The sequence below is a fragment of the Rattus rattus genome, chromosome 6 (genome assembly GCF_011064425.1).
Source record: "Rattus rattus isolate New Zealand chromosome 6, Rrattus_CSIRO_v1, whole genome shotgun sequence".
Classification (NCBI taxonomy): Eukaryota; Metazoa; Chordata; class Mammalia; order Rodentia; family Muridae; genus Rattus; species Rattus rattus.
Genome location: NC_046159.1, coordinates 57,224,006 through 57,244,015, shown reverse-complemented (window position 1 = coordinate 57,244,015; position 20,010 = coordinate 57,224,006). Strand labels below are relative to the sequence as shown.

Genomic DNA, 20,010 nt, shown 5'->3' with positions numbered 1-20,010 from the left:
CTTTCGAGAGTCTTCATGCATCCCATAGACCCTTTGGGCCTCATCACGGTGAACCACAGACTGTGGCTTACCTAAGGTAATTTGAGACGACAGGAGTTGCCCTCAAAAGCATCCCTCCTCAGCCTCCCCTCCCAGCCCTGGCTACCTTCTGCTCATGACTGTGCCCATGCATCCACAGGACCGCAAACCTCACCAATTGCTCCTGGAGCCTCCACTGCTTCCAGTGTGGGTGTCAGAGCCCTCTCCCCTCACTCTGTCTCTGGAACCTCTCTGAGGCTCTCTTGGGAAGCCACGGTCACAAGCTAATTTGACATCTTACCTACAGCCAGAAGACAGCATGCTACGTGCCAATTTTCCAAAGAAGAAGAATTTTGGAGAAAACATTTAAATACTTTTTATGTGTGTGTGTGTTGAAAGTATATTAAAGTGTTTTCCAGGGAAAACATGTAATTATTGTGTTTGCCACATCTAGCAGCTGAAAGCTGCTCTTCCTGTTTTCTCCAAGTCCTCATCATTTTCTTGGTTGGTGGCAGACCAAATTACCACTCAGCAGCCCTTACATGACGCTTGTAACACTAAATAGAGCACGGAGTCGCAGCAACAGCTCCGGAGATTTCGCCACAGGCTTGGAATGAGACTTGAATCTGAATGGAAGGGAGCCTAACCAGACCCATCTCCCCCGTGCCCTAACCTGTGGCTCATGCCTTTGGAGGAGGAGGACATCTGCTCCCCATAGTCACACTCCCTCCGGAGCCATGGAGGAAAGGTGCAAGCAGCCATGTTTGTTTGTTTGTTTATTCGTTTGCTTATTATACATTCCTGTGTGTTTATGAGTATGTGTTTTTATGAGTGTGTGTGTTTGTGTGTGTGTATGTGTGTTTGTCTGTGTGTGCGTGAGTATGTGTTTGTATGAGTGTGTGTTTTTGTATGTGTGTTTGTGTGTGTGTGTGTGTGTGTGTATGTGGGTATGTTTGTATGAGTGTGTGTTTGTATGTGTGTTTGTGTGTGTGTGTCTGTGTGTGTGTCTCTGTGTGTGTATGTGTGTATATGTTTGTATGAGTGTGTGTGTTGTGTGTATGTGTGTGTGTGTGTGTATGTGTGTGTGTGGGTATGTTTGTATGAGTGTGTGTTTTTGTATGTATGTCTGTGTGCATGTATGTGTGTGTGTGTGTGTGTGTGTATGTGGGTGGGTATGTTTGTATGAGTGTGTATGTTTGTATGTGTGTTTGTGTGTGTGTGTGTGTCTCTGTGTGTGTGTGTCTGTGCGCATGTGTGTATGTGTGTGAGTATGTGTTTGTATGTGTACGTGTGTGTGTCTCTGTGTGTGTGTGTGTCTGTTTGTGTGTGTCTGTGACTGTATCTGGGTCTGTGTGAATGTATACGCACATGTATTTGCAGTACCTGTGGAGGCCAGAAGAGGGCAACAGATCCCTCAGAGCCTGAGTCAGCTGCGGTAGGCCTGGGGTCCCAGCTGCTATCCCTGTAACAGAGCAGCACGTGCTCTCCACCACTGCGCTATCTCTTCAGCCTTGAGTCTATGTTTTTAATGACTTGGGTGACGCCCAGGGCAGCCAGATGCCTGAATCCTTGCTGCCTATTCCATAGCCTCCTAGACTCTAGTGCCCTGGCTCCTGGCTCTGTCTGCAGAGCTTCTTCTGGTTAAGAGGCACGGAGCACTGCCTGGTCACGAGGTACACAAACTGGGTGGGCCTTCCTTTAGAATGAATGCTCTGTTTTCCTTAAGACGGTGTTTTAAAGTTCCTTCCGGAGGACTCGCATGGAGCTCTACTTTTTCCTTGCCTTCAGCTTCTCTCCCAAGTTTCAGCTGGCACAGAACTCTTGCTGACGTTGTCTTCTCGACACACACTGAAGATCTGTTGACATCGCCAATAAGAAGTCTCTGTCAACTGATTAGCTGTTTTCAGACAATATATCTCTCTCTGTCGTGGTTGCTTTTTGCTGGTTCTCGTTGCCTCCTGTTTTTTGGCAGGTTCACCCACACAAAGCTTGGGTGTAAAGTTATTTATTTTTATCCTCTTTGCAAATTTCCCATTCTTCTCTGAGTTCGCATGCTTCCTCTCAGCTCTAGAGCATTTTCACTGTGTTCTCTGAATGGCGCCTCTCCACTCATTAAGTGTGCATCGGACCCATCCACAACAAAACTCCTTCCTCTGCCTAGCCATCAGCCTTGTACTAGAATTTTGTATGTTTAAGCTGTGTTTTTTTTTTCATTTAATTTTCAATAATTATATTGAACTTTCCTCGCCACAGGAAATTTGTACCGGGAGGTTGCTCAGCCACTTGAGGGACACACACAATGTACATACAGAGGCACACACATAGAAGGGCACTTGTCTATGTGTACTTGTGTGTGCGTGTGTGTGTATGCATGCATGCATGAACTTGTGCAGGCCAGAGATCACTCTTGAACTCATTCTGCAGGAACTGCTGTCTTAGTTAGGGTTTCTATTGCTGTAATAAAACACATGACTCAAAGGCAAGCTGGGGAGGAAAGGGTTTGTGTGGGTTCCACATTGTTGTCTATCACTGGAGGAAGTCAGGACAGGAGCTCAAGAGGGCAAGAACTTGGAGGCAGGAGCTGATGCAGAGGCCATGGAGGAGTGCTGCTTACTGGTTTGCTCCGCATGGCTTGCTCAGCCTGCTTTCTTATAGAACCCAGGCCCACCAGCCCAGGGGGCCTCCACTCAACATGGGCTGGGCCCTTCTCCGGCAGTCACTACTTAAGAAAATGCCTTACACCTGGATCTTATGGCAGCATTTTCTAAATTGAGGGTCACTCTTAGCAGGTAACTCTGTCAAGTTGGCATAAGACAGCACAGCTGTCCACCTTGTCTTTCGAGACAACGGCTCTTACTGGGACCTGGAGCTGGCTGAGTAGGTAGTCCGGACTCTGCTCCCGCAGAGCAGCCATTACAGTTCTGAGCCTCTGGGTCCAGCTTTTTACATGGGTTCTGAATTTTAAACTGAGGTTCTCATGCCAGCACTTTACAGACTGAACCGTCTTCCCGCCAAAGCTTTTTATTTTTTAAAGATTTATTCATTTATTTTATTTCATGTATGTGAATGCACTATAGCTATCTTCAGACACACCAGAAGAGGGCATTGGATCCCATTACAGATGGCTGTGAGCCACCATGTGGTTGCTGGGAATTGAACTCAGGACCTCTGGAAGAGCAGCCAGTGCTCTTAACTGCTGACCTGCGATATTCCCCGAAGCCTTTTTTTTTTTTTTAAAGCAAATGTATCCTTCATTTTCTGGAGGTGTCCGGCATGGGGGCTGATGGTGGAGACTCGAACGTGGCTGACCTGGCTTACGCCAACTCACGGCTCATTAGATCTGACCTTGAGTGAGCCTCCTGTAAGCTCCTGTAAAATACAGGTGAGTAATGGCAAATGTGTTTGGCTTAGCCAAGGCCCGTGGTAACAGAGACTTGGTCCCCTGGGTGGCTCTCTTGGGAGATGGTGGAACCTTTGGGAAATGGAGTCTGAAGAGAAGCTAGGCCACTGGGGGTGTTTATTTGGGGGGTCTTGGGGGTGAACGAGGGTGGCCCCCATAGACTCATATATTTGAATGTCTAGTCCCTAGTTGGTGGACTGTTTAGAAGGGGTATTGAGAAGTGTGACCTTGTTGGAGGAGTTGTGTCACTATGGATGGGCTTTGAGGTTTCAAAAGCCTATGCCAGATCCAGTCCCTCTTTCTCTGCCGGCTGCCTGTGCATCAGGGTGTAACCCTCAGCTGCTGCTCCTGTGCCGTGCCTGCCTGTCTGCTGCTATGCTCCCTGCCATGATGATAATGGACTGAACCTCTGAATCTGTAAGCAAACCTCCAATTAAGTGCTTTCTTTTATAAGAGTTACCTTAGTCATGGTGTCTCTTTACAGCAATAGAAGAATGACTAAGACAGAGGGGGATTGTAGGGCTCTATTCTGTCTCTCTGTCTTCCTATCTGGCCATAATTCTTAGATTCCTATTCCTGCTGCTACACACACACACACACACACACACACACACACACACACACACACACACACACGCACGCACATACGTATACATACACACAATACACACACATTCCCACACATAAACACATACATATATGAACATACATGCACATACATTCGCACACCCATACGCACACATACAATACATATATGAACACACACACATGAACATACGCATACATATACACAATACACATACATTCCCCCACATAAACACATACATATATGAACATACATGCACATACATTCACACATCCATATGCACACATACAATACATATATGAACACACACACACACACACACACACACACACACACCTCCACCTCAATGTGACCACTTGCCTTGTTTGGGCTTTCAGCCTATAATATTGTGAGCTAAGAAAACCTTCTCTCTTTATAAAGTTGGTTGCCCAAAGTATTGCGTTAGAGCAATACAAAGGTAGCTAAGACCTTTGATGATGAGATTTTTCAGAGGTTTAAAGGAAATAATGAAACAGTCATGAATAAAATTGTTTGTAAGCAAACAGTATTAATTATTTATGAGCCAATTTAACTAATGTTGTCATAATGAGAAAATAAAAAGACCTTAGTTTACTGAAAATCATAAGTACGAATTATAATTTTATACATATATTCAAGTGATATTGGCATGAATAAGAAGACTAAGAAGGCTTGGAGAGGTGGTTTGGCCAATGGAAATACCTCTTGCAGAGGACCACGTTTGATGTCTGGTACCCAGGGTGTGGCTGACAACAATCATTAACCCCAGTATCCTGAACACACTTAAAAAATAAATGTGAACAAATGCATTAATTAAATAATATAAAAATAAAAAAGAAGACCAAGGAAAGTTTGATTTCCAATTAAATCCTAGTGTCACGTTGGGCTAATGTTGCAATCTCTCATGGGTGGTGGGGAATGAGGTGAGTTGAATTCTGGGGTCTGGGATAAGAGTGGCGTTCACACTCTGGTTTCGCCCCACAGAATTTGGACACCCGGTCACACACCCCCCCCCCCCCGTCCCCAGTCGCTTCCTCTGAAGAAGGAGAATGCTGACAGTGCTCACACCTCAGCTGGCAAAGTGGAAGGTGTGAACGGAGGGCGGGACCGAGAGCCGTGCCTGGCGCACACAGGGTTAACAACCAGTAACCGAGAGGCACAGTGAACTGAGAGGCCTCTGCCCTGTTTCTCGGCCAAACCACCTGTTCCTCTGTCAAAACCGTGCCCTCGCCTTCCTGAGAACATCTGCCACGTTCTGAGTGAGCATTCCCCCACTGGCCCGCGGGTTTGAACACTTGGTTCCCAGTTGGTGGTGCTGTTTCGGGGATGTTTGGGAAGAGAGCCCTTGCTGGAGGGAGTATGTCATCGGGGTGGGCGTTAGAAGCTTAAAGAGCCTGTGATGTTTCCAGTTCCCTCTTTGACTTCATGTAGTGGTTCAAAACCTGAGCTCTCAGCTTCCGGTTCCTGTTGCCTTGCTCGCCATTTCCCTGAAAGCAGAGCTTGAAGGATAGGCCAGAGAGATGGGGGCTGGAGATGGGCTCCTGGTTAGGGCACTTGCTGCTCTTGCTCAGGACCTGGGTTCGGTTCTCAGAAATACATGGTGGCTCACAGCCCTTGGTAACTTCAGTTCCAGGGGATGTCTTTAGACCTTCAAGGGCACCAGTCAGGGTGCACATACACGCGTGAAGCAAAACACTACTAGCACACGCAAAATAAAATAGATCTAAAACTATTTTAAAGGGTGCAGGTAATTAAGTAGTGCTAAGAATGGCCCGGGCTGTGGAATCTCCACGTAGGAGGTTTCCGGAGGAAACGGTAACTTTTATCCCTCTGGAACCATAAGCCCAAATACAATCTTTCCTCTATAAGTTGCCTTGGTCATGGGTGCTTTACTGCAGCAACAGAAAAGTGGCTAATCCAAGGTCCCACCCACCAGCGTAAAGTGCATATCATTTATGGATTTATTTTTGAAAACTGAACTTAATTTTTCATGTAAAATTTAAAACAGTTTCATGAAAAGAAACAGCAGCGATTTCAACAAATGATGTTAGAATAAACTAGAAGTCTGTTTGGTTTTTTTTTTTTTAATGTCAAAAACTGATCACTGAACTAAAGGTGGAAACTTCTGGAAAGCCTTTGCTTGCTTGTTCAGCTTGAGACGGGATCTTGCTGTGTAACCTTCAGTTTGTGTTCTTTCCCATTCAGCCTCACAGGAGCTATGCCTCCAGATACACACCATCACCTCCAGCCCTGGGCTACCCTTCTTAGCTTCCGAGTGGGTACAAATCTCTTTAGATGGCACACGCGGAAACCCACCAACTTCACCCTGTGAGCTGGCACCAGGGAGAGACTTTTCACGGTTCCACGCTGGTCCAGTGGTATATGGTCAAAATGTTGAGCTCAGCAAGGGAAGGAACATGTGTGTCCAATTCTAGAGCACGGGAAAACCCAGGGAGGGTGGGGTGGGGGTGGGGAGGGGATGGAGGGCTGGAACCAAACAAAACATAAAGTCCCATGGGCAGTAGTGATAGCGGGCATAAACAGCCCCCATGGCAACCCTAGCTGGTAACAGCAGCAGGAGCGCTCCCAGGAGCCATCTGAGATCTCAGCTGCAGAGCAGCAGGACTGAGAACTCTGGGTGTGAAGGCCGTCGGACTCTTGCATAAATGAATGCCAACCCCTAGCTTCCGGTACCCTTTCACAGCCCGCCACACCTTTGATTGTGCGGCCCCAGCAAGCAGACCTACCATCCTTCTGACAGCCAGATGCCTACTGCAAGAGGAATGAAGTACAAACCCTCTGGCTAATGAAACCCACCCAAGAACCCCCAAAGGCAGCAGGCTGCATGAGAGCCCACAGCCATGACTCGAGGGCTCTAGTCAGCTTAGAAGCAGCCTCTGGAAGCCTCCGAAAATGAGGTCAGGCTCCAGGTGCACATCAGGTGGCTTCGACCCGGTTGCAATCAAGATCAGAACACATAAGAAACTGTGCGTTGGAAGAGGTCCCTGACTTTCTCCTTCCAATTTCCCCAACTCTGCTGCAACATTGTGGGGGGGTTCGGGGGGATTTGAGAACAGTGGACTTAACTGAGGATCGTCTCATGTTTAGGTGGGCTTTCTCAGCTCATTCCTGATTGGTCTCATTTTATACCTCATTTGCATACACACACACCTAGCCAATCACGGTCAATGGGTTCTATATAATAAGGCATATACCATTTCCTCAGTCCCATGTCCAGTTTGAATTCAGCTCTCTTTGCATGTAGGACTTTCCTTTCTCCAGGGCGGACCCACTGGAAACTCATCCAGGCACAGGTCCTCTCTAGCTGCCACTGCCCCTGCTCTTCCCAGGCAGAGAATTCATTCTTGCTTTGAGGGCTGGATTGATTGATTGATTTATAATTCCCCCCTTGTCTCAGTGTTTGAGAGCCACTGCTTATCTGATCACAAGGGGACTCAGTCTAGGGAACTCAAGCCTTAGGGACCTGCCAGAGAGGGGAAACCTGCTACTCTCCTACGCTTATCTGCTAAGTGCTTTCTGCAGACCTGCTCTGAAAGGCGTGCTCTAGGCCAGCATCCCGAGACCCTCCAATCCCTCAACTGGCTCCCTGACGGCTGTAGAAAGAAAGCACAGAGACTAGCACAAGTAACATCTCTTGGTTGAGGTCCTGCTTCCATTGAGGGTCTCGGAGTTTCTATAGTCTTGTTCAATTTGTTATTTTCCTATTTGAGCCATTACTCCTTCGTGGGAAATAAAAAAACAAAAAACAAAAACTAAACCAAACCAACCAAACAAACAAACAAACAAAAACCCACAAAAAAACAAAAGAAAAATCTTTCTTTGAGACAGGGTCTCACCATGTATCCCTGACTGGCCTAGAACTCGCTATATAGATCAAGCTGGTCTGGAAGTCACAGGGATGCTCCAATCACCACCACCACCTCTGCCTCCCAGAGGCTGGGAATAGAGGGGTGTGTGTGTGTGTGTGTGTGTGTGTGTGTGTGTGTGTGTGTGTGTCTTTAATCCATTCCTAGCTGGAAGTTCTCCTTGTTTTCCCACCACTGTCAGCCCACTCCATTTGTGGAGGGAGAATAGGACAAGAACCAGAGGTCGGAGATCTGACTGTCACCATGGAGCACACGAGTAGCGAGGCCTGGAGCCTTGGAACAGCCAGATAGTTAACTACTGATTGCTAATAATGAGCTTAATAATGGTAATAATTAGCAAAGTATTTCAGGTAGGTGTTGGATTATAACACACAGTACAGAACGCATATCCACAAGTCGATGCCAATGTAAGTAACTAATGACTCCCTGGGGACAGCAGGCTGATTTTCCAGACAGGTCTTCCAACTTAAATAACTCTGCTCCCAGGAGAGGAGTGACTTCCCCAGTTATAGAATACAAAGAGAAGGGTTTCTTGGTGGGGGAGGAGCTTCGCAAGCTCTGCCTCAGTCAGGTGACACGCAGCCTGGGTAGCGTGGGACCTTGGGAAGGTGATGAGAGAGTCCTCACATAAGCACAGTCCCTTCCCAGTCTATAAGAGACGCCAAGTAAATTCCATTCCAGGATAGCGTCCCTAAGCCTGGCCACATTCATCACTGTCAAGGTCACCACATAAGGACAGCCTGAGAAGCTGCTGTAGGCAATGGGGGCCTCACTAACATCGGGGACTGTGGGATAGAAAAAGCGTCAATGGGTAAACACAGAAAAGCTGCACAGATGAGGGTTTCAGCTTCCTACCGGTCGGCACAAGATCAACTCCCTTGGAACTAGAACCACATTAACATGGGACCAACGACCAGAGAGCACTGATTGTGCATGAGCTTTGGGGAAGGCACATAGAATACACACACACACACACACACACACACACACACACACACACACACACACAAACCAGAAGTTAAGAAAAGGGGTGTGGTGAGCCAACACTTCCTCACGTCCCTTGTCCCCTGGATTATATAGCATCAAACAAACTCAAAAGAAAGAGAGAGGGGAGGGAAAACAAGTAAGGGAAGGAGAGAAACAGGGAGAGAAAAGGAAAGAAACTGGGAGGGAGAGATAGAAAACAGGATTTCTTGGGCGGGGTGTTGTTGCTGAGATAGACACCATGACCAAAGCAACTTGACCAGGGAAGAGTTAATTTGGCTTACATCTCTGCATGCCACCCAGCATCAAAAGAAATTGAGGCAGGAACCGGGAGGCAGGAACTGATACAGAGCCCATGGAGGATGCTGCTTACTGGTTTCGTTCTCACTGCTCACTCAGCCTGCTTTCTTACAAAAACCAGGACCACCTGCTCAGGGATGGCACCGCCCACAGTGGGCCAGGCCTCCCACATCAATCATTAATCAAGAAAATGCCCCACAGATATGTCCACAGGCCAGCCTGATAGAAACATTTTCTTAATTGAGGCTCCTTCTTTTCAGGTGATTGATTCCGGCTTGTGTGTCAAGTTGACAGACTGACAAACCAAAACAGGAGAGCAGGAGGGGAGGGAGGGAGGGAGGGAGAGAGAGAGAGAGAGAGGGAGAGAGAAACAGAGGGAAGCAGAAACGAACGACAGACAACCCATGTTCAATCTTCAGTACTGCAAAAGGAAAGGATGAGGAGAAAGAAAACAAGAGCTTTGGAAGGTAGATGAGCTGGTTAGAGTGCTTGCTTAGCATGCCAGAGGCCCTGGATTGCCAGCACTGCTTAACAGTCTCAGTGAAGAGAGAGGCAACTCTTATAGAGAGAAAGAGATTTAATTGGAGACAGAGAGACATGCAGGAGGCATGACAGAGACAGTTTTGAGAGAGTGGGGAGAGAGAGGAGAGGAGAGAGAGAGTAAAGGACAGGGGGGAGAGGGGAGAGAGAGAGAGAGACAGAGAGAGAGACAGAGAGAGAGAGAGAGAGAGAGACGCACATTCTGTCTCTGTGAGAGAGTGAGGAGAGTGAGAGAGAGAGAGAGAGAGAGAGGAGAGAGGGAGAGAGAGAGAGAGAACAGGGAGGGACTATGACTAGGTCTGGCCTGGGCTTTTGTAACCTCAAAGCCCACCCCCAGTGACACACCTCCTCTAACGAGCCCACACCTCCTAATCCTTCTAATCCTGTCAAGGCGTTCCCATACCCGATGACTAAGCATTCACTATAGAAGCTTATGGGAGCCATCTTGTTCAAACCATCATATCTGGCATGGTGATTCATCTGTAATGCCAGCAGGGATGGTGGGAGCTGGGGGTCAGAAGCTTAAGGTTTTTCTCCACTACATATTCAAGGCCATCCCAGGCCATGTGAGACACCCGGGCATGTGGCTGCGAGAGAAAAAGAAGTAGCCCAGTTTAAAGCAATCGAATGTGCAGAGCCCAGTTTTCAAAGTCCCCACAGTGATAAGAAACAGCCGAGCCACTGTCAGAGCTGAGCTACGAGTCTGGCAGGGCTGCCAAGAGCCAGGGAGCTGTCTGAAGAGGTGCAGGAGCTCCTGTCTCAAGGTTGGGGTTACCTGCATGTGTATTTTATACGGAAAAATGTTTTATTTTAAAAGTCAACAGCAAAACAACAGAATAAAGTCTAGCTGGAGGTTGGCATGGCGGGGTGTGTGTGTGTGTGTGTGTGTGTGTGTGTGTGTGTGTGTGTAACCCTGACTACTGGGGCCAAGGTGGGATTTGTCCAGCCAGACCCCATCTCAACACATCCAAACATTTTAAAGGGTGGAGAACACCCTTGCAGGTCTTCCAAGAGGCTTCTTCTGACCCTCAGCACCATAAGAATAAAGTGGAAAAGCTAACTGGACCACATCCCTTCCGCACTAATTTAAGAAGCATCTTTGATGAACGCTTGCACTCCCCTCCACTCTGTTCCTCCGTTCCAGTGTCTTTGCTTTTGACCACTTCCTGTTCTGGTGATGCTGAGGGATAATCCTGGGGCTCCTCTCCTGGGCAGCTCTAACACTCACCCTTTCCACGGGTTGCATGATGAGTCTCAACCGGTCTCTAACACATCCCAGTTCTAGAGGCTTAAACAAACAAACAAACAAGCAAGCAAAAATTTCATTTATCTACTACATGGATGTGTTTGATTGGGTGGGCATTTGAGTACCACTGTGCATGGGGAGGTCAGAGTTGACACTCTGGGAGTCAGTTCTCTCCTACTATATAGAACCAAGGTTGGACTCAGGACATCAAACTTGGTAGCAAATGCTTTTATATCCACTAAGCTATCTTGCCGGTCCCTCCTGCTGTCTGATCCTCTGTGCCCCCAACCTGCAGGCCACTCTCCTTCCTGTGGAAGGGTAGTCTGTACTGCCTCCAGCCTTGGCCACTCAACCTATGCTTCCCTCTTCTGTAGGCTTCTGCCTACTTCTCACCACCTACTGGCCTTCCAAAACTCCAGGTACCATCAGAGGCTCAGCAGCTCCCTGAGTGAACTAAGCTCTAGAGTGCAGCCAGGAGGCTGGCTTCCAAATGTCTCATCTGTCAACTCCATTGTTACTGTTCAGTGTTGTTCTACAATCTCAGGAACAGGGCAAAATGGGCACAGTCTCTGTGTCCCACATGCCTACCCCTCAGCCTGGCACCAATCCTGTATCCTGGACTCAGTTTCTTCCAGATCCTGGCATGGATACACTCTCTCTCTCTCTCTCTCTCTCTCTCTCTCTCTCTCTCTCTCTCTCTCTCTCTCTTTTTTTTCTCTCTCTCCCTCCCTCCCTCTCTCTCTCCCTCCCTCTCCCCCTTCTTTCTTTTCTTTCTCTCTCTTTTTCTCTCTCTCTCTTTCTCTCCCTCCCTCTCTCTCTCTCTCTCTCTCTCTCTCTCTCTCTCTCTCTCTCTCTCTCTCTCTCTCTCTCTCTCTCTTCCTTCCCTCTCTTCCTCCCTGGAGCCTGGCACACCTAGCAAACCCTTCTCCTTTCAGTGTACACATCCCTCCCTGAGCCCCTCATACCTGATTGGGTCTACCCTGCCACCCCACTGCACCCTTCTCTTCCCTTCACTTACTTAAGCTTAATATTTTCTAAGGGTGGTTTGATTAACCCACTCAGCAATTACCTCTATGCACGACTTCATCTGGCAGGGCCTATTTGACAGACTGAAGAGGGGCCCAATGAACTCGCAGAATCAAGCTTAGCCCCGCCCACTAGGTCTTGCCGGCTCCTGGAATCCTATAAGAACAATTGTTCTTCAAGCAGGAGGCCTGAGACTTCTGAGGACAGAGGTGATCTTGACCTCAGCCTCTGAGACCTCCTGCTAACACCTCCTTTTCCAGAAGACTCTCCAAGACTTCCAGGCAATACCAGCCAAGAAATAGCTTCTTAGGCTCCAGTGTCAGCTCAAGGAGCGAATCAGGAAGCCAGGTGTGCATCGTGGGCCAGGGAAGGGTTGACCCTACATCAGATGAGAATAGCATCTAGGAGCAGAACTTTGTCCCCAGCTTGTCCCAGCCCTATTTCCCCTTCTTCCTTTTTAGGTGATGTCCATCCACACTGCTAATGCTTTCCCTTCACCATTATACGTCAACTGCCGTCTCTAAAATTCTTGGAGATGGTTTGGGGATCAAAGACTACTGAATCCTCATGCCGTCTCCAGTGTGCTGAGCTTGGGGCCGGCAGCTCTGTCCTGGTACCTGGCAGGCAGTGCCCACCCAGGGCTATGTGTGGTTTCAGCTCGTTGCCTGTCTCTTCCACCCTCTAGAATCTGACGGAGACTTCATGGCAGAAGGCCCACTTCTGAGTCAGCTTCCCTCTGAGACGTCCCATCAAGGTATTGTCAATGCCCGTCTTTTGAACTATTTCCCCAGATTTACTTGACTCTGGGTATTTTACAGCCTTGATATCCATGTAGAGCTTACTGTGAACCACAGCACCGGCCCCTAGAGCCACACCCTAGAGCCAAACCCATCTGTGTGAGTAGTTCTTTAAAAATGGGGGAGAGGTTGCACATGTACCTCAAAGCATGTGTGGAAGTCAGAGGACAGCTTGAGGTCCTTGGTTCTCTCCTTCCACCGTATGGGTCCCAGGACCACACTCGTGTTACCAGGTTTGGCCAAAAGTACCTTAATCTGTCAGGCCCTCTCACCAGGCTTGGCGCTATGCACCGGCACCTGTGGAGCCCTCACAGCTGCGCTGTGTAAAGGGTTCTTTGGGGATCTTTTCTCACTCATTTTGGAGACAAGGACTCACGCTAGCCAAAGCTAGCCTGGGGTTTGAATTTAGGGTGATCTTCCTGCCTGTATCTCCCCAGTGCTGAGATTACAGCTATGTATTACCATGCCTGGCCCTCTTCTGTCTTTGGTACTGGAGGTTAAATGTAGGATCTCTGTACACCAAGAAAGCCCGCTACCCACTGAGCAACAGCCCCTGCAGCCTTATTCACTAACTCTTTCCATCTTAGACTTTTGCCATCTACTCCCTAGGAGACTAATATATAACTCCACATCACATCTACACCATCATCCTGCCCGCCCATGCAGGCTTCACCTTGGTTCTACAGAGCCCTGAGGTATAGGAGAGTCCCTTTCCCCTCTTGTAGAGCTTACCTGGGCTTGTTTAAACTTGTTTATCTGCAGTCCACTCTCAAAACTTTCCCTGCATGTTTCCATAGAACGCAATCAAATTCTGCATCTCCCCGATCTCACCTCTTCAAGGCTGGCTCCAAACTAGATGACCCAAGGTGTGTCTGCCTTCATCATCTAGGAGACTCCTTTATTTTTTCCTTTTGGATATTAACCCATCCCTTTCCAATATCGTTTTACTTTCTTATATTTTACTCTTTTTTTTTTTTGTACTTTTTCTGTTCAGCCATGCAATAAAACATGGTATACGAGGAATTTATTTAGCCAGACTTGATAGCATACAGCTGTAAACCCAGCACTTGGGAGATGGAGACAGGAAAATGGTTGAAAGTTGAATGCTGGTGTAGATGGCCTACACAGTGAAACATGGACTGAAGGAAATGTGAGTGGGTTATTTCACAACCAATATATCTGAGAGTGTTTTTACCCCATTGTCCTTGAATCCCAGGGCTAGTTTGGCTGGGTATTGAATTTAGGTTGGAAATCCACTTCCCTCAAAATGTTTGAGATATTTTCTCTTCTCTCCCAGATTCTAGTGTTGCTTTTGAGATTTTTAGTCCCCTCCCTAACAGACACTTGCCTTTGATTTTCTTATACTATATTCTCTCTCTTTCATCATTTTGGGGGTTTTGTTCTTTCTGGGGATATTTCTTCAGTGTTGACTTCCAAGATTTCCATGGAGATTTTAATTTCTGCTTTCCTGACTTTAATTTCAAAAATCTTTTTTTCTCCCGGATGTTCTTTGTGAAAGTATCCTGTAATTGATTCATTGGTATAATTTATTCTCCTGTGTCTGAAGGTATTAATTATAGATTGGGGGAGGTTTCATCTGTGGCATCTTTTCCTGCTTGATTGACTTGCTTCTGCTCTCGTGCTTGGTCGCATGTGCTGATCCCCAATTGCTGCTCATACTGAGCGTGTGGGCAGGTTTTGTGCCATGTGGGTTCCCCTGAATTTAAATGGTTGGCTTATCAAGTGGGGAGCCCCAGATGAGATCTTCTGGGTACCTGGAGGCTGTAGTTTTTCAGAGAGTATCTTCAGATGGTCTTTAAGGTCATGCCTACTGGGGACAAAAGTCTCCTCAGATACATGTCTTTTCCTTTAGTTTGTCTTTTGACTACATCGAGAATTTAGGGGGTTTTTTGGGGGGGTGAAGCGGGGAGGGTCTCACTAAGGAGCACTGGTTGGTCTGGAGCTCACTATGTACATCAGGGGTTAAAGATGTGCACACATCTATGTAGTTATGTATGAGAAGGTGGGGAGGGGGAGGAAGAGGATGAGGATGGGGGGAGGGGAAAGGGAGGAGAGAGTACGTTTCACAGTACTAGGAATGGAAGCTTAAGCCTTGCATGTACTAGACAAGTGCTCCACTACTGAGCTATGCCCTCAGCCCATGTTTATTTATTTACATTAGATCCATTCCTGTTCAGTTACCCAGGGTGACCCAATACTTACTTTGCAATTCAGGCAGAGCAGGCATTGGACTTGGGATCCCACTGCCTCAGCCTCCTGAGTACCTGGTATGATAGGCCTGTGACACAGCCAAGCAGTCTGAGCCTTTTTATATAGTAGCCTCTCCTCTGGCAGACCAAGTACCTGTACCTGGACATTTTTCTAGAGAGACTTAACACTTGGCAGTTTCCGCTGAACCTCCTGAGCATTGTCCTCACACACTGTCTGCCATCTTTTTAGTCTTTCTGCGGTCTGGTCAGCATCTCAGATGCACAATGGACCCTTTGCTTTTCTCTCCTTGTGAATTGAATTGCCTGTGGTTTCTTTTCTTGAAGAATTATTTTTATTTTTTTAATCCTATGTATGTGTCTGTGTGAGTATAGCTGGGGGCTCCCTTGGAGGACAGCCCCCCTTGCGGGGAGCTAGAGTTGAAGGTGTTCATGAGCCACTCGATGTGGGTTCTGGGAGTCAAACTCAGATGCTTGGAAGAGCATCGTGTGCGCTTCGGTAACTGCTAAGCCCTCTCTCCTCTGTGTTCTATTTGGTTACATATTTCCTCCATAGTGAGTTTTAAATGTCCTTTGAGTTTCTGGAATTCATCAGCTCAGCTGCCCTTCATTAGAGTCTCCCTACTCCAACTCCAGGGGTTATGCTGAGTCAGGAAAGGAGAGAGGTGGCTCACACAGGTTATGCTGAGTCAGGAAAGGAGAGAGGTGGCTCGCACAGGAACATGAAACTGGAAGGAGTGTTCCATGCTTGGTGTCTTCACCCCCGACTCTGGCACCTGGTTATTGTGTCCTACAGGTCAGTGAACCTCTAGACCTGTGCTCTCTGTGATGCTCTAGAAGAAGTCCTGTGAGCTTAGTCTAGGTTTGAAGAGGTGGCACAAGAGGCACTGGAAAGCCACATAGGTCAAAAAAGTCTCACCTGTGATGGCCACTGTGAGTCCCCAGACACTCCTTGAAGCTCTCACTGTGTGTGTTCTGTGTTCTCTTCCTGTTTCCCCTGTCCCTGACTGAAAGTGGGGTCAGAGAAATTGCCAAGAGGACTGCTAATAACCTCAAAGCACAAGGCCCCCCTCAGAGCACTTGCCACGTCCCACCACCATTCCCTGCAGAGGGTCTGCAGACAAACCTCAGATAATTCTCATAGGTTTGAGCTTCCTCCCTTTTTTTTTTTTTTAAAGATTTATTTATCTATTTCATGTATGTGGGTACACTGTCGCTGTCTTCAGACACACCAGAAGAGGGCATGTGGTTGCTGGGATTTGAACTCAGGACCTCTAAAAGAGCAGTCAGTGCTCTTAACCCCGCTGAGCCATCTCTCCAGCCAGCCTGAGTGTTCCTTTTTTTTTTTTTTTTTTTTTTTTAAAGCACAAAGCAGGGAAAACATCACTCATGAGAGGCCTGTTCTTTGGTTGCTTTTAATGATTGCGGAATGCTCACAGAAACACCTGTATATGGGTTTTTGGTGATGGACGGCTTCTTCTGGGCATGTCCTGCTGCCTCTGATATAGCTGGGCCAGCCTAGTGGAAATCCCAGCCCAGCCCTACTCCAGCTGTTCTCACTGTCTGCTCTCCTCCCACTCCCCCACCCTACACTCTCTCCCCCCACCCCCAGGTTTCTCCGCCTTTCTCTAGCTGTCCCCAGTGAACAGCTATCCATTCAGCCAGTACTGCTGCTCAGGACTCCCCAGCACTTCCCAGTAGGTGGGCACTGCTCTCAGGCTCTGGAGACCTCTTCATGCCCACCCAGGCATTCCCTGTTCGGTTTGGAAAGAACCTTTGCTCTGGCTTCCCCAAAGGTTGGCAACATGAACCTTTGGCTCCTCTAAGAGGCACCCTGTATCTCCATTCTCCCTGCTGACTTCCACCGACCACGGGGAGGATGGACCACCGCAGGGTGGACCACCCCGTCCTCCACATACATACTGCCTAGGAAACAAACTTCATGGAGCTCCAGGTTGCAGAACTGTTGGATGTCCATATACCTCAGTTACAAACCTAATATTGAACCGATGTTCTTACCTTAGCTCTACCCTGGGGACAGTGATCCCCAATCCTCCTTCTCCCCAGTGCCAGCAGGTTACTCAGAACTGCCTGTGGTGGTGATGGGGGTGTCTCTCTGTCTCTGTTCCCAGAATCTTTCTTGAACTTGCTGTCTTGTGGCACGGCCCTGCCCGCTGTATGCCTACTTCCCTCTGATGAAGCCTATCATCTGAGGATGTTGCTCCTCCCTCACCATCTTCAGTGGACCCCTCTGACCTCAGAATAGCAAGCTTGGCTTAGCTTAGGGCTGCTTCTTTAAGAGCTGCCCCCTTCTTGATGAACATCTGCAGTGCTGTGAAGAGACGCCATGACCAAGGCAACTCTTATAAAGGAGAACATTTCATCAGAGCTGGCTTACGGGTTCAGAGGTTTAGTCCGTTATCAACAAGGCGGAAGTGTGGTAACAGTGCAGGCAGAGGTGCTGGAGAAGGAGCTGAGAGTTCTACATCCTGATCTGAAGGCAGCAGGAAGACAGAGTGAGCCACTGGGCCTGGCTTGAGCTTCTGAGACCTCAAGGGCCATCCCCAGTGTCAACAAGACCACGTGTCCTAATCCTTTCAAATAATGCCTATGAGATCTGAGGACCGTTTTCATTCAAACTACCACAGCTACCCTACTGCCATTCCTAGCTCTGTGCATCCTGGGGTGCTCTGTCTTCCCCTGGAGCTTTATTCAGCCTCTCCTGGGGGCTATTGCAGTCACCCAAGTATCTTCTAACCTCTAGGCCTGGCCTGTTCACTGCCTCTTGCCATGGTATATGGCCCATGTGACTCCTTCCAACCATCCCAGTGTATGGGCAAGAGGTTTCCTGGCCTAGCACCAGTCTAGACACCTACAGTGTCTCCATCCTTGTAACAACCAGAAGTTTGTAGAAGAAGGAAACCTTCCTACAGGTGTAACTGCAAGATTTCCCACCTGCACATAAGTTCCCCGAAATAATAACTCTTAGACTTAATATATGTGAATAAGTGCTGAGGCTAATAGCTTTGGCCCTCTGTTCTCTGACTAGCTCATATCTTAATAACCCATTAATTCTATGTTCTGCCACATGGCTGGTTACCTGGTCCTCAGTTTCATATGACCACCGTCCTTTGTGTCTGGGGTAGATCTTCCCAGGCCTGGCTATTTTCCCAGAATTCCTCTCTCTGTACTGGAACTTCCACTTCCCTATTTCCTGCATAATATAGCATTTTAAGTGACAGGCGATGCTTCCTTACAGTATAGCGATTCTCCCTACAAACAGGCATGAAGTAATTCTTGAGCCTTCCAACTTAGAGCAGCTTCTCCATGCTGCTGCTGGTCTGCCACTCCCCGTCACTGAGTGACAGCTCCTTAATGTAGTATGTGTGTGTGCTTTTTGTGTTTGCATGTAGACGCCTTCTGATGCACAGAGGGAAGGTATACCATATCAAACTCAATCTCCGTACTGAGTTTCAGACTCAGTTTATCTACCAGTAAAGTGGGGCTATAATGTCCCAGCCATGGGTTGTCTGGAGAACCTGAGCAAGACCTGCTCTCTGTCTGTTTCTCTCCAGACTCCGATGAGGGACCCAGGGAGCAGAGTGATCCCTGTGTGGAACACACAGACCCAGTGGAAGTAGATGAGCCAGATGGACCTGCCAAACCCATTGCTTATGTGAGGCCCAGGAGGTGCGAGCCCACAGCACCCGCGGAAGCTACAGAGGATCATGCCGATAGAAGAAACAACCAAGAAGGAAGCGCTTACCCTGGAAGGCAGAGGTGGAGGCAGAGGCCGTGGCACAGGAGAGAGATCGGCAACCACTCCCAGGCAGCCTTCCAGGTGTGGCGGGAAGCCTCTGAGGGACGAGTTCCACAAATCTACATTAACCACAGTGAAGGACCACATCTGGATCCGAGAACAGGGGCTGACATGAGCGTGTACCCCACCTTTACTCCAATAAGTCCAGTGCCAGCAGAGATGGCCCAGTGGCCACCTATGGTTTATGGATACTGGGTTGCCATGAAGCATCAGGTCCTGGCTACCCATCACTATGTTCCCTTCATCCCCATGACCAACACAGTCCCACACTTCATACCATACAGGCCCATATTCTTCTTGTCCATCCCTTGGTGACTGGTGTCTTTCCGCATCGGTACTCCCTAGCGAAGCCTATTTATCCTGAGGAAAAGGGCTCACAGGAGGTAAGGTTTAGTCTTTCTCACAGTTTAGGCTTCAGTTCACTACAGCCAGGAAAACAGGGTACCCGGCACTTACAGCTGGCCTTGTCACACCCACAGTCAGAAGCACGAATACATTCTAGGTTCCCAGATGATTCCAGATTTGGTAAAATTGAGAATTAACACTAACCATCAGACTATTTGTCCCACCTAGGGTTTATTTGTGTGTGTGTGTGTGTGTGTGTGTGTGTGTGCGTGTGTGTGTTCATTCTTTCCTAGACCCCCATAACACTTCCCTTTCACACTTCCTTTATTTTTTTAAATCTGTTGTGCACCCTGCAAATGCATGAATGTGGGATCATTCACGGGAGTATGGACCACCTACTGCAGACAAAGGACTCTTCTTCCCCTAGCAACCATTAAACACCAACAGCAACTTAGCTGGGGGTGGAGCCTTATGGGCCCCCTTCCCATCCGTGTTGCAATGGTGACGAGCTTGATCTTGTAACACAAGACTTTCCCAGGATAACCCTTGGGGAAATGGGGTGATGCTGTACCCCTGAAATCCATGTATATGTATGTAGAAAGAGCCAGTTACAGACCTCAGATGGAAAATGGCTACCGGGATGCAAGATTACAGATTTGAATCAACAGATGGGACTGAGAGGCACATCTGAACACCGGGCATAGAGGCAGCCCTGGACTATCGCGAGAAAGGGCACCGGGAAGTGAGCAAACAGCTCAGAAGCAGACCTAGCCGTGTTTCGTGCCAGGGAGGATGAGTGTATGAAGTTCTGTGAA

General features: G+C 48.1%; 1 protein-coding gene across 1 annotated transcript; it reads left to right on the top strand.

Annotated features, from left to right (window-relative positions):
• Positions 1-12,707: 12,707 nt before the first annotated feature.
• Positions 12,708-19,165, top strand: LOC116902959 (proline-rich protein 20E-like). The gene is made up of 2 exons (XM_032905284.1): positions 12,708-12,759; positions 18,606-19,165. The coding sequence occupies exons 1-2, from the start codon at positions 12,708-12,710 to the stop codon at positions 19,163-19,165; spliced, it is 612 nt and encodes a 203-aa protein (XP_032761175.1).
• The last annotated feature ends 845 nt before the right edge of the window (positions 19,166-20,010 follow it).